Raw genomic sequence first — 15,396 nt, forward strand, 5'->3', positions numbered from 1 at the left:
CTTTCATGAAGCTTTTCTGTTTTCATGAGACAGACAGACAGGTGGTCGTCTCAGGACGGCTCTAGCGTGTTTTGACTGGCATTTATGAAGAATAAAGTGAGTCTGGAAGCGATTTGGCTTCTTTTTGCAGTGTGATGATACATTGATTTGCTGTCTTTCTCTTCTGCAGGGACGTACGGACCAGATACAGGTTGGGCGGCAGCTTTTCCTGAGTGTCAGGAGAGAAACCAATCACCAATCAATATAGCCGACCAAGACACGAAGGTCTCGATGGAGTACCAGGAACTCACGCTGGACGGGTTTGATGCAGAGTCATCCAACAAGACATCAATGAAGAATACAGGCAAAACCGGTAAATACACATCATCTTTTGGGGATAGTTCAACAAAAAAAGTACATTGATCCATCATGTCATCAAACATAAGGACATATATAGCAGAATGTCCTGGCTGTTACATAAAAGTGAATAGGATTTAAAATGGGCTATGAAATTACCTGAAAATCCTCTAAAGCCATGTAATAGCATTGTTTAATGACTGAAGTATTTAAGTGCCTATTTCTAATTTTATGATTTTTTAAAAAGATTTTTATATAAAATATTTTTGAGAGTTTTTATTAGAGACTGTAAAGGGTGACTGAACATTTTTGGAAGGGAGAGGAAATGGATTTAGGATTTGTTGCAGGCAAGACTCGAACCTTTATCTCCCATGTGAACACCAGGGCTCAATCCAACAGTAATGCATGCCAATTACAGCACCATGCATTTGACTGCTATAAATTAAAGGTTACATTGAGTAGAAGTGTTCGACCCTCGTACTTTCAAGCTCTATCAAACTTCGATGATGTGATCTCCCGCCCTGAACTTTTTACATCCAAATTCAGTTTTCATGCTACAGTCTTGCACCATTAAGCCGTACTGCATCAGAGCATATTGAGGAAGTAAACACAGACACGAATTGCCCAGCATTTCCCTCCTTAACATAATCCGTGCAGAGGAAGACAAATGTCCCGCTGTTGTCCCATGAATAATGGAGAGCCGCTCTGCTATTTATAACTGACACATGAGTGTTTTATCAGTGAAATAATCACCTGGAACAGGGCGGCACAATAAACCTACAGACCTGGCACCTCTGAATGATGCATGACTCAATCAATGTTTTAAATCATTTTCTCTATAGATGACTACAACGTCAAGTGACCCTTGACCTTCTCACCTTGAGCGAAACACTTATTAGAGATGTCCAGAAAAGGAAATATTGTGGAAAAAAAAGGAAGTTGGAATACTAGCGGACTTGCTCACTAGAAAAGAAATAAATAAATAAAATAAAATGTGCATGGTTCTATTCCATGCAATCTGAATTCACCTACTGTACACGGTATATAAACTGTGTATGGTCAAAACATTGTAATATTAGTATGCTCTTCCAAACATAGAGGTGTTTTTTCGAGTGAGCGAGCGAGTGTGTGTTGTGGGACTGCCCAGTGCACAAGCTTCTCACAGTCCCACGCTAAATTAAACTTAAGAAATTCATGAGATCTTGGAACCTTGAAGAAACATTTGCATTGATCAAGGATTTGCTGGCAGGCGAGGCCTAGTTTTCACATGTTGGCGTTCCAAGGTCCTGCTGGCTTAGCCGTCTAATTCCTGCCTGTTTGTTGAAGCTCATGAAGCTCAGAGCTGGAATAACTAATGAAACCGTTGCTCCCTCTCATGTCGGATTATGTCAAAGAAATCAACAAAAGACCAAACAACTTAAAGAGGAGTCGAGAGAAGTACAGAGAGCGTCGTTGTTTTTTCCCAGGCTTGAGATTGTGCGTTTGTGCGAAAGTGTGTCCTGCCATCTTACTTTTGCCCCTGGCACCTCTGAGTCACTCCACGTTGCTGTGGTGACAGATTCAGACTGCCACCAGTTGATTGCTTCAATATCTCAGCGGTTGGACACTAGCCTGTTTCGGTAAGATTACAAGTGAGGTTTCAGAGGAGCCGTTCTTTTAAATAGGACACAAATCTCTTGTGGCAAGCGGCAAGTAAAAAAAAATCACTCTGAAATTCAATCAGAAATGGAAATTTGTCCAACAAAGGCTGTGCTATTTAAGGTCGTGCTCGTTAATTAAAGTCCGGTCCTGGTGCGAAAGACCAATTTGTGAATCTAAATGCTCTTGGATGGAAGAGCTTTTACTATGGATTGCCTCTTTTTTTATGGCTCAGGTTTTATGAAATAACAAAAGGAATCAAAAAAGCAATTTGAAACGGTGTGAGGGGGAAATGTCTTCTCTCAGACAAATTACTGCTTCATTTGAGACCTGGCCTTCTGAGGACAACAGCAACAGCAGAAAGAAAGTGCATATAATATTCAGCCTATGTCCCTGAGGAAGCTAAATGAATAATCATAAATACTGAAATGAAGTGTCCGCCAGTCATTTTCCTTTATTTTTAGTCAGAAATGCATTGGTCCTTGGAAGGCATTTGGTTAATGTGCATGCCAAGAAAGTGGTCTTTATCTCACAGTTTCTCCCTGTTTAACTCTCTTTCCTTTTCTCTGCACCTCACAGTGGCGATTTTTCTTAAGGACGAATATTTTGTGAGAGGAGCCGGGCTACCAGGCCGCTTCAAAGCCGAGAAGGTGGAGTTCCACTGGGGCCAGAGCAATGGTTCCGACGGCTCCGAGCACAGCATCAATGGCAGGAGATTCCCTGTGGAGGTGAGCCCCAACTAATCTCTCTCCAACGTCTGTTCACATCTAAACAAACCAGCTCTGCAAACTCCCAACTCTGGCCTACTTGCTTTATTTTGCGGGCTATGCTTCTTTGCAATTATACTCTTACTTGGGACTTTGTCTCAAGAACATTCAAGCAATATTTTAACAACACTGTACATTTCAAATGGCCCAAGATTTGTGGTGCTTTGAGGGTATGTTGCCTTTGGAGTCATCTACAATAAAATGTATAAGAGAGTCTAAAGTAGTTTGAAAAGAATCTAATTTTATGGTTCCAAAACAAACTGCTTTTTAGTGTATTTTTAATTTAATTAATAGCAAAAGAAAAAAAAATTGAGCATCACGCCACGGCTCTCAGAAGTAATGACTAAAATGAGCTTTAGCTGGACTTCGGTAGTGTTAACATACAGGGAAGGCGGGAAGAATTTTGGTGGAGAGGAGGAACGCCTGCCCCTCTCTTATTGAAGCGTGTAAAGGGCGTTCCTGTATTGATTAAACAGGACATTATGCAGACGAGCTCTCTCTTGGGTCTGATCACTGTCTGCTTGTGTCTTTCTTTACAATTCTGATTTATCATTATGGCCGCCTGAGAACAGCCTCAAATATGCAAGTGATCAGAGTCTGGCCTGTCTTTCAACCTTAAATGCAATGAATATTGTTTGGTTTGGTGGACGTAGTTTTATTGCCACCCTCCCACCCAACCTAATCTGGAGAGTAAAATATGTGTTCGTTGCCCTGCATTAGTGTCCCTCGTATTGGCAGTTTGATGTGGCTTGGTGTGATGATGTCATCGCAGAACAAATCTCTTTGGCACTGAAGTTTTCCTACTGCTTTCTTCCAGCTACAGTGTATAGATGTTGCTTGTTTGAAAAAGACATCTAAAATTCTAATAAGGAATTTAGTAGACATTCTAAATCTTGTGTTAAATATAAAGCAAATCATAGTCTTTTACTTTAATGGAAAGAGATTTGCTGCAGCTGTGATAGGCCAATGTGCTACAGTGATTTTAGCACATTTAGAAATAATTTTATTCAGAACCAGCTCAAAATGAAAAAGTTTACTTTTACTTTTTTTTTTAAGCTTATGATTCTTTCTAGTGAATCAAAACTGAGCAGCACGACAAATGTAGTCCAACCACAAGAAATGGCTTTTATGATTTAGTTCTTTTTTTTTTTATAAAAATGCATGACCAGTGTAATCTTACCAGTTCCTTTACAAATGACATTTATGAGCCATTATTTTTTGTGACTCAAAATTAAATAGCATAACTATGTTGTCCAATTCATCCCTGATTGAATGACCATTAGGTGCCAATTCTTTTTATTGAATCAAATCCATACGGTATGACCACTGTAGTCCAACTAATGCCAGAACAAATGACTCTTATGAGCCAGTTTTAACTTTTACTTAATCAAAACAATACAGCAAAAAAATAATGTAGCCTAACTAATTTAGAATGACCTGTATGAGCCGATTCTTATTACTGAATCACATCTATACAACACAAGCAGTGCAATCCAAATAATACCCAAATGTATGACTCCAAATCTGTTGATGAACCAGTTCATTTTAGTGAATCAAAAGCATACAGCACAGCCCGTCTAATCCTACCAATTCCTGAACAACTGACTCTTATGAGCCATTCCTTTTTAGTGAATCAAACACATACTATCCATTTAATAAATCTGCATTTGCAAACATATATCGTGTTTCCTTCAAGAAAGCAAGTGATCAGTTAATCAAGTAGCTTCAGAGGCAAAAGCATAGGTTTCTCTGATGTCTGTCTGTAGTGCGTTTGACTTGTTTGGTCTGTCACATTTAGTGTCTTGTAGTCGATGTGAGTTGAGCCTGAAGCTCAGAGAATGTAGATGAGGCTGCTCTTTTCACTTACGCAATCCTAGCTGTGCAAAGAAAAAGACAAAGAGACTGACTTGAGAAAGAAGAGTTTGGAACATCACAGAAGTAGCAGAAACCGATGACAAGAAGAAAAATGCTAGAGGTAAGGTTAAGAACAAAACTGAATAACAAGACGGAAAAAAGGTCAGAGCTGAAGTGTGGCTTATTATGAATTAGTCTTCACCAGCCAAAACACTAGCTTACAACCAACACGCTGATTAAAGAAACTAATTGAGTCAGAAAGCTAATTAAGACTATCAGCAGTGGGGCTTGTGGTTTTCCTGGCATGACATCATGTGTTTTGGCCTGTGCTCTCGTCATGAAGGCTCTTAGACCCCGATCCTTCACGCAGCTCTCATAGACAACAGCGTCACCTGTGGATTAAAGCCATTTACAAAAACCTACATTAAGCATAAGTGCTCATTCAGTTTCCTTATAAAGTGGTTACGACATGATTTAGAGGGTGTAGACTGAGAAAAGAGGGCTCATTAAACTGAATTAATTACACTAATTAGAAACACTGAAGAATTATTGAAAGGCTAGGGATGGAGGGTTGATGCTGTTTGTTTCGTGAGTCGGTTTCTCTTTGAGGCAGCTTTAAGTCACTTAAAAAAGAAATAATATCAATATTGTGTAGCCACTGACAGTGTCATCTACATAATTTTATAAAACTACAGTCCATAATTAAACAATGTTATTTTTTACACAACAGGTGAATAAAGTTCACACCGAGAAATGTTTGTCTGTTTTTATTTTTTGTTGTTTTTGATGGAATTAGTTGAAATAGTTAATCAAATATGTATGAGTTTGACGATTTATGTGTGGTTTATACATTTGTAGTTTTGTTGTTGTGTTAATGAGTTGTGTTGTTGTTTTCAGTGACTCTCTAATCAAACTATTGTGTACACTTTTTACACTACACACATTTTTATTTCCTTAGAAGTTCTTTAAAAACAGGAGTTTAATCACGATTTGCTGTTTAAATCCATTTAAAGCTAATAAATATTTCCTAATATTTATTAGGTACTGTAATAAATACCTCCCATGGTATGTGTACACCTGGATGAAAGTCATTGGTTTTCAAGACAAAATAGAACTCACAGAAGATCCTAAAAGCTGCTTTTGTTTGTTATTGATTGTTTGGATCAGTCGGTGTGAGCCAGACCAATTCGGGACTTGTTTATCTGTTGATTCATTTTTGTTTGTCTCTTATCTTAACAGAGAAATAGTACAGCTCTGCTTAGATCATCAAACTGAGACTTTCAGGGAACCGCACACTGCCAAGTGCTCCCGCTTTGCATACAGATTACTCCTCCACAAAGCATTTTGCATTACTGAGTCGCCCCAGCCCTGTTAACCAAAGAAGTTTTCATGTTTTTGTTTTTGAAGTGTGGCAATTACTTCTGTTTTAGCTGGAGAGTCGACTGGAGACCTGAGGTAATTAAATGCTGCCCCCTTTGGAGGGCTGTTCAGAGCCTGACCGACAGCACTGCTTCTATTGACGGAGCACCCAGTGGCCCTTGACTTCAGTCTGAGAGCTGCCAGATCACTGTCATTATCACTGGGGAGAGCGCTCTCCATCCTTCACTCGTCCGTCAAGCGGACCCTCCAGATGTATGGTAATCCAGGGGCTTCATGGTGTCAACAACAGGCCCTCCTCCGGAGTGTTTAGTACAGCTAAAAAACAAACTTGAGGGATTTAGGAAAGGAACACATTGGCCTTGACTCGGATTCCCTGGATAAAAGTACACTACATTTTTTGGGAAATATTTATTTTTAAGACTTTTCTTTAACTTGGAGGAGGTCAAAGCAGCCTCACAATAGTAAACAAAAAAATTGCAAAATCAGTTATCAAAATTGTGTGTGTGTGTGTGTGTGTGTGTGTGTGTGTGTGTGTGTGTGTGTGTGTGTGTGTGTGTGTGTGTGTGTGTGTGTGTGTGCATCATTGCAGTTAAACATAGTTTTAAGTCTTTCGATGGTACCTATAAATGGAGATTATATACATATACAAACACATTTAAAATGCATTTATACATTTACAAGGGTTCTCTACTTCCTGTAGTCATTATATATTTATAATAGAAGTGTACAGTAATGGATCTGTTATCATCAAGTTTTATTCATTATGGATGGATTTCTTGAAAACGTTTCTGAGTGGTCTTTTTATGTTAATGTTAGGGATGGCTTTTGACAGTGGTCAACTAGACATTCACAAATAGACTAATCAAATAACAAGGTTTATTTAGATTGTTGCGTTGTTATTGTTGTTTTTGTAAAGGTAGCTAGAGAATGAAGTAGAGAAGATTTCAGAAAAGGGTTTGCTGTGCATTAAAGGTATAGTTCACCCAAAAGTGAAAATTTGGTCATTGATTACTCACCCTCATGTCGTTCCAAATCTGTAAGACCTTCATTCATCTTCGGAACACAAATTAAGATATTTTTAATGAAATCCTGTGTCAGCAGCATCACTCGCATGCATTGTGGTACTCTTGTAAACGTGCGTCAAAGACTGACACGGAAGATAACGAAATTGTTGATTAAAGTCATTATTTTTGTTTTCTTTGCTCACAAAACGTATTCTCGTAGCTTTATAAAATTACGGTTGGACCACTGATGTCACATGGACTATTTTAATGATGTTCTTACTATCTTTCTGGGAGTGTGGTAGTTATGTTGCTGTCTATGCAAGGTCAGAGAGCTCTCGGATTTCATTGAATATATTTTAATTTGTGTTCTGAAGATGAACAAAGGTCTTACGGGTTTGGAACGACATGAGGTGAGTAATCAAGGATGGAATTTTCATTTTTGGGTGAACTGTACGTTAAGCATACTGTCACCATAGCAAGAATCTGTCTCTTTTAAACCACTGCCGCAAAATCAATGCAACGTTTGTTGACTAGTGAGAATATGTTGTTTTGCACATACAGTAACTAGTTGGTTGACTCCTAATCAAACGCGCCTGATTCTCAGTTGCTCACTAATATGCTGAAATGTGTACTTTCGTAGGACCTACAGGAGCAAGGTTGGGAAGCACTGCAGTAGACTGTGATAAAGACAGAAATTCACCCTTCATGTCTTTCTATTCCTCCTGAAGCGCTTTGCTCACTCACACATGCTAAACAGCCTGAGGAGGTCAGAGAGAGAGAAAAAGGAAGTGAGGGAGAGAGAGTTGACAGGGTGTGTAAGAGATGAGGTGTGACAGATGTCTGTCAAATGACACTTCTACAGACACCGAAGGCAACAGAGCAAAGGAACGCAGGCTTGTGCTTGTCTTTGGGGAGTTACAGTCTAGCGCCTCCTAGTGGAGTTGCAAATATTCATACTAATAAACCCCAGCACCAGCAGATCAAGCAGAAACACATTTTCAGGGGTCCAGTACTGAAAGGTTTTTGTTCCGATTTTCTTATTACTATGATTTTTCTTCCCTGAAAGTGTCTGGGTGTCAGAAATCATAAAGTCAGAGATGGCAAACTTGGTGGAATGATCCCAAATCTCACCCACCACTTAGGTAATCGAAATGACATCCGTCTGCTTTAAGATTTTAGACCAAGCAGAAACATCTGCCAGCCAGTTGCATCAGCAGTCAACTGAACGAAGGCTCAAGCCGTAAGCGGTAATTCTACTAGGGCTGGTGCCCACTTACCGAACCTCCGTGAAAATCAGTTGTGACTACTGCGTGAACGTTACATCACCTGATTAATATCCATGAGCCAAGCTGATGAGGTTCATAATCTGCCCCCACCTTCTACACCCCTGATGACGTGTATTTGATGCATAGCCGGAGCTTTAACTTGAGACAGGATGTGAGATCATGTGCAGACGTATGTTTGAACGTCACAATAACATTCGTCTGCCTGGAGGTAGTGCTATTATAAGGATTTACATTTGTGCTTATTTCTCAAGAACCAAAAGGACTAGAATCCAAATCTCTTTTGCTTCCGATTCCCCAAATGTGATTTCTATTTCTTGTCTTCTGGTTTCTGTCTTTTAGAGAATTATTTTACAAAATGTATGGGTTGTCAAATGATAATGTTTATCATGTTTCATACTGCCCCTAAATTTATATAATATTCTGTTTTCAAAAGACTCTTCAGAAATCATAAGATTAATTGGTATTATTTAGTATTAATATATATATATATATATATATATATATATATATATATATATATATATATATATATATATATATATGTATATATATATATATATCTAATCCACATTTGTTTTTGTGAAGAAAGTGTATTTATTTATATATATATGATTAGCACAACTGTTTTCAACATTGATAATAATAATAATCAGAATCAGCACATTAGAGTGATTTCTGAAGGATCATGTAACACTGAAGACTGATTTAATGGTGCTGAAAATTCAACTGTACATCACAGGAATAAACTGCATTTTAGAATCTATTTTAAAGTAGAAAGTGGCTCATTTCAGTTTAAATGATATTGTACACTCTTGTTTTTTTACTGTATTTTTGATCAAATAAATCCACCCTTGTTGAGTGTAAGAGGCATTAAAACATATTAAGACATCTGACGGGTCGTCAAGACGTAATACACACACACACACACACACACACATATATATATATATATATATATAAATGTGTGTGTGTGTGTGTGTGTGTGTGTGTGTGTGTGTGTGTGTGTATTATGGATTGACAACCTGTCAAATGTCTTAATATTTTTTATATATTTTTAATATTCTCACATTGTATAAGTGGGTTTTTATACATAAAAATATATAGCTGACTTTGAATTGTAGGAAGAGGGCACCCTTGATAGGATATTTTTATATTTGTAGAAGGGGTCTTTTTGGTGTCAAATAGGCCGAGCTGTCCAAAGTATTTAAAAAAAAAATTGTTTGGCAAATATCTGACCATGAGATATTCAGATGTGGCCCATATTAAGTAATGCAGACCAAACAGTTACACTAACCCTAATAATTGCTGCTTGCAACTATATTCTGACTTCACAGTCATAATTCCATCTGCAAAACCAAAATCCAGACATTGAATTTTCTAAAAATCCATGCTAATATACAGTATTTCCCAAGAGTCTTTCCTGTTATGGTGGCTCAGGTCTTGGTTTTTCGTGACAGATGAAGTCAGCAACAGCTTTGCACAACGTCTACCTACACTCCCATGAATACACATGAGGCAGGCCATTGGAGTTTCACTGCAAAATGCCACACTCATTTTCTCAGAGTCATCTTGATGAATGATTTATGATTTACAAGGCCTGCCATTTAGTAATTGTTCTCTAATAAGACCGCTGAATGGCATGATTAAGTGCAGCCCTGCTGCGTTTAGGCCGGCTGTTTTAACTGTAAATCTCCGTTTAGTATGCTAGTCACATTCAGAGAGGCGTAGGATCTTCAATCAGGCGGGCATCAGCCTCCATGCAGCATTTATCCTGATAACACTTATATTGCTGTCTGAGATCACACACACTCACTCACGCTTTAGCGTGGATAAAGGCCCGTTATTTCCTCATGAATAAGTTAGGCGCCACAAAAATCGACTCCTCACGCATTTCGTCTATTAATCTTTAACCCATGTCTTTTTCAGCGTGTCGAAATCCAAGATGACAGTCACACAGAGGTCGCCGTCACTGTTCAGAACAAATGCTATTATAACATTTAAATCACCCAAATAAATAATGGCAGAATAATATTCAAACTGGCTCCCAGAGTTTGGAGGGTGATACGGTGGCGTGTAAACGGTCACATTGATCTAGATGTATTTTGATAGAACTGGATTGCCCGTCATTCACAAAGCTGGACACATTCCCTACTCATTGAATTTGTTGAATTTTTTGGATTATTTAATTCGCCGACCGATAAGAATTTAATACTCTCAGCTCTGCTTAAAGATATAGTTTAATCAAGAAGACATTTCTATAAATTATTTAATCTTTTGTGTTGTATCAAGCGTATGATTTTTGTTAAACAGAAAAGGAGATGTTTGCCAGAATGTTCAAGCTGCACATCCAATGGAAGTGAATGGTGACCAGGGGCTGTCAAGGCTCATAAAAAGAAGAAAAACCTACATAACAGTGGTTCATGCAACTACACAATGCATTTCAAGTCTTCTAAAGTCGTACATTTGTAAGAAACCGTCCAAAATGTTTTTGTTTTGTTTTTTTTCTGCCTCAGCTATCATATCTTATTTGCATAATTTGAAAATGATTTGAAAACCAGTGCTTCTGTAGTATCATTGAAATGCAATTTTTTCATATTTTAAATATAATATTTTATTTTGGAAGTTTCTGTTTTCGTTCAATTCAGTTTAATCAAGTTTGTTGTGTGTTTTTGTCATTTAGTGTACCTTTTATTTGGTTTTAGTTTAGTTATCTATAATGACCTTGGTTCATATTCAAATACAGTGGTTGCTATTAGTTACAAAACACTTTTACAACCAACAATGTTTGGCAATTTTGTTTGGATGTAGAACCTGGCATGATGTCTTATTAATAAATGCAAACATGAATGGGATTTGAGATGACAGGATTCCATGAATAATCCTTATATAAGGCTTATATAAAATATAGCTTTTATGTTGGTTTTTTTTTTTGTTTTTGTTTTTTTTTTACTTTTATGATGTCATTTTTATGTAGCCTGCCAGTCCCTGGTCAGTATTCAGTTTCATTTTATGGAAAAGAGCACTTTGAACATTCTTCAAAACATCTTGTTTTTGTGCTCTAGGGAAACAAAGAAAGCCATATGAAAAAAGCCAAATGTTTTCAACACTTTATTAAATCCATTCCGTAGATTTTCTCCCAAAACGCAGCAGAAAATAACTTGGTATGCGAATGTTATTTCCAAAGGTTTCCTGGAGTGATAGAGTCTGTGTTGTAGCCAGAGGCATCGAGCGCGGTGATGAAATTTGGGGTTGTTGTCTGTGTTTCTCTTATCGTCGACGCAGCCTGAATTTAAAACTGCAGAGGGGAGGGAGGTCAGGTAAGCCGCTGGATTGTGGGATGCGGTGCTTAGGTGGTCAGCATTCCATTTAATCATGGCCGAAGCCTCTGTCCGGCCGGCTCGATGATAAACGCACAGAACGGCTGCTACGAGAGCGAGAGAGAGGCTCTCACCGAGGCCTTTGTCCACCTGCGCCGATAAGAGAACCACAAAGTAAATTAACACATGTGATGGGGGGCAAAGACGCCAACACACACCGCTGTGGGTATCAGAGATAAGACGTGGCATTGATGAATCGAATTTTATTTCCCATCAGCCCTCGCAGTCGGTGCAATAAAAAGCGCATTCCAAAATATTACCTGATGCAAAGATAGCCGAAAAGAGAGAACGCGACTGGGAACGAGCCACACAAGCGATGTGAAATGAGCATAGGTTTCCTCAAATACAGGCATGTCTACTGTTACAGTGCTTTCACTGTCAGCGTTTCTTTTCATTTCCTTTTTTTTTATTGAAAATTGACCTGACAAAGCAGCCGTCGTCCTTTTTTTCCCTTCTCTTTGTGGGGTTTGCAGGCCTGCAATAACCAAAAACCCTCTGCTAAATGTCTAAAGCGTTATCAGCTCCGACACAGAATATGCAGACACAGGAACTTCAGGTTTATTGAATAGTCCGAAAAGTAAAAAGTCTAACAAACTAAATTACAACAAGGCATTTTAGCTGAGATAACACATATTCTTGTAACGGTGGCCTGCTAACCTTTTGAAAGCAGCATCTGTGGCGGGGTTGTGCCGTGAAAAATCATCGTTATGGTGCTGACACCTCCTAATGTCTAAATACCAGCTGGTGCACTAGGGGAACACAAATGTAATGGAACAACGCATCCCCACAGGCGACGTGTCATCTCGGATTTTATATTAATTCGTAAATATTTTACAACACGACGTCATGCGCTCGCTTCAGCCTCTTGGGCGAATCACGAGGTCGCTACATTTGTGTAACATGCCTTCTGCTGGGCTGATGGCTTGTTCTTGTATTTGCTGGAGTAAAGTCCAATAACCATGCTTTCGAAACATTATTGCTTGAGTTCACTGGTTTTGAAGATTATTTGATGGGATCGAACACTAAATGGTCAGCTGCTAGGTGGAATTTTCTCAAAAGTGTGAGCTGAGCAACTGAGTTTCATGAAAGAGTACCAAAAAAACTATGTAAAACATATAGTTTTTGATGGCTGGATGAAAAAAGAAACACACATACAGGATGTTCAGTGTCTTCCAATGCATGAACAGATAACTCATAGGCGTCTTTTAACCCTCTTGTTGTGTGCCGGTCATTTTGACCCAGAGTGGAGTTTTTAAATGAACATTTACAAAATGAGCCCCAAATAATGCACTTTTTCACTCAAAACTGGTTTGTAAGTTCAGTTCAGTCAGTGCTAGGACCAATCAAAGAGATACAAAACCTGTGCTAAAAGAAGACAAGTTGACAAAAAGTCCAAGATGTGCTGAAAACGTAGCATAATGAACAGTTTACAAGCTTTTTTTTTTTTAAAAAAGCTGGTCAATTTGGACTGGGAACACCAAATAGATAAAAGATTTACAGCACAGTACAAAAAGACTCACAGAAAAACTGGTTTGAATCAGTCTGGTGAATCATTTTCTTCATATATCAGACTGATTGCTGTATTATTGTTATTTACTCACTTGATTATGTTTGTATGACAATTTATAGTTAAAGAGGTGCAAGAATTTTGTTCTCATTAGTGGTAATTAAATGGTTATTAAAAATTGTATGAATTTATTTATATTTACAATTTGGTTAATTGTGTCTTTAAACAGGCTCTTAATAAGTACTAGGTTCAGGGCCATTTTTTGACGTCAGAGACCAAATCAAAGAATATGCATATTTAGGAATACACATACTGTAAACTATTAGAGTGTGTATTGGATATAAATCATATAAATAACAGTATACACACATCTATGCAAACACACAAGTGTAAAGGATTTACTTTCGATTATGAGCCTGGAAGGCTCTTCCTTGTTTAGCCAGGGTGCAATAACACACACACACACACACACACACACACAAATACAGAAAGCAGTACACAGTTAAATATGGAATGAAAAGAGGAATCCATTTCACAGCACACAAACACAGAGGGGAAAAAACCATGGAGCTTAAACACTGTAAGCATTATTCAAGTAGAAAACGATTTTCCACTTCAACAATGTTAATGCACTATAATGACATGTCATAAATTCCCGATGTCGTTCGTTCCTACAAGGCCCAAAGTAATGACTTAAAAACAAATTAGCACTGAAACCTCAATACATACCATATATATTTTGTGACATTAAGTGAGTTTATATCACATTTTTCCAGTGTTCCAACTCCACAAATCTGGATTCATGCCATAAATTTGTTATTTTCCACTGTAATGCATTATGGTAGGTGCTTTCCGTCTCTGTCGCTGAACATCATCCTATAAAATCTTTTTAGATAACGGATTCATGCCGTACCATTTTTTCAATCTTTGTATTTTTATTGGCCTTCCAAGAAAAGGGGCACATCCAATTCCTGACATAATGTTATATTTTCCCCTCTGCCTCCTCTGACACTGAAAAACACATCCATTCTTTAAAAGCCATGTGAAACCTGGAGGGCAAATAGATGTTGTCCCAGTTCTTTGCTTTGCTAGATACCATTTTTGATAATCTTGCCGTAGATCCTGTCCCCTCCTGCCTTTCTTTGCTCAAAAACACTGTTTCCCGTATTTTATGAAGAGGTGTAATACCCGTGAAATGGGAAATAAAAGGCACATGACACTTTTACAGATCTCAGGGCGTCTCTGTTGCTCTTTCATTTTCTGGGAAGGAGGATGAGAAGAAAATCATTTCTATCCATTTCTCTCTCTCTGCGACACCGTGTGGTCTTGATGCATGGTTTACATGCGACAATTGAGGAACGGTTCATTAGAAGGTCAAAGCATTTCACAGGCAGTCACAATGCTATGACCTCGTACAGTATAATCTATACTCTAGATTGTTCTCTGAACCCTGTAAGGTGCTCTTTAAGATGTTTTGGTTAATTAGAGTATTAGAGACTTGTGCTTTTCATGAAGAAGAGTGAACCAGGAATTACTGCTCATTCAGCCATTTTTGAGGTTACAGGACTGCATGGCAAAACTACATTTCCCATCATTCTTTGCAGCAGAAGGATAAGATACATAGATAAAGCATTGATTATAGACTTAATGTGCATCATTTGCTCTTCATTTTGTTATTTGTGTGATAACATGGCTCACTATCTTTGTTGGTGAGTCAAAAAGAGCAAGATGAAATGGCCCAATGTTTACATTTTTACTTTAGCCAGAAAAAAATAAATAAATAAAATATATATATATTTAAAAGGAAAATCACTTGAACACATCACATCATGGAAAAAGCATTTGTCAGATCATCTCATTTAGGTTTCTTTACCTGAATTACAAATATTGTTGTATTAACTTGTTAAGCGCAACTATTCAACTGTTACCCAGATTATCATGAGGAAATGATCAAACAAAGGTTTATCAGTACTACAAAATATTATTTATATATTATTATAAATAATACTAAAAGTAACGTTTGGTGTTAATAAAATCTCTAAATGATAGATTATGTTAGGCTAAATTTGTAATGTTGTCACTTGCTGCTGATGTTTTGTTTGGTTTGGTTTTTTGTTTTGTTTTTAAATATTGTGTTGACTGAACCCATCAAGCACAACCATTCAACCCTGTTACCCACATCACTGTGAGAAAAAAAAAATGGTCAAACAAATATTGTTTTCTCAAATTTATGGGATTATAAATTAA

The 15,396-nt window shown here is 37.8% G+C and overlaps 1 protein-coding gene across 1 annotated transcript in view; it reads left to right on the plus strand.

Annotated features, from left to right (window-relative positions):
• LOC109098790 (receptor-type tyrosine-protein phosphatase gamma-like) overlaps window positions 1–15,396 on the plus strand; it is a 234,184-nt gene that overhangs the window by 137,082 nt on the left and 81,706 nt on the right. Inside the window, exons 3-4 of the mRNA XM_042733681.1 lie at window positions 170–352; window positions 2,554–2,702. Coding sequence (XP_042589615.1) covers window positions 170–352; window positions 2,554–2,702 — 332 coding nt within the window. The remainder of the gene's footprint in view (window positions 1–169; window positions 353–2,553; window positions 2,703–15,396) is intronic.

This window comes from Cyprinus carpio, chromosome B11, assembly GCF_018340385.1.
Source record: "Cyprinus carpio isolate SPL01 chromosome B11, ASM1834038v1, whole genome shotgun sequence".
In the NCBI taxonomy this organism is placed as follows: Eukaryota; Metazoa; Chordata; class Actinopteri; order Cypriniformes; family Cyprinidae; genus Cyprinus; species Cyprinus carpio.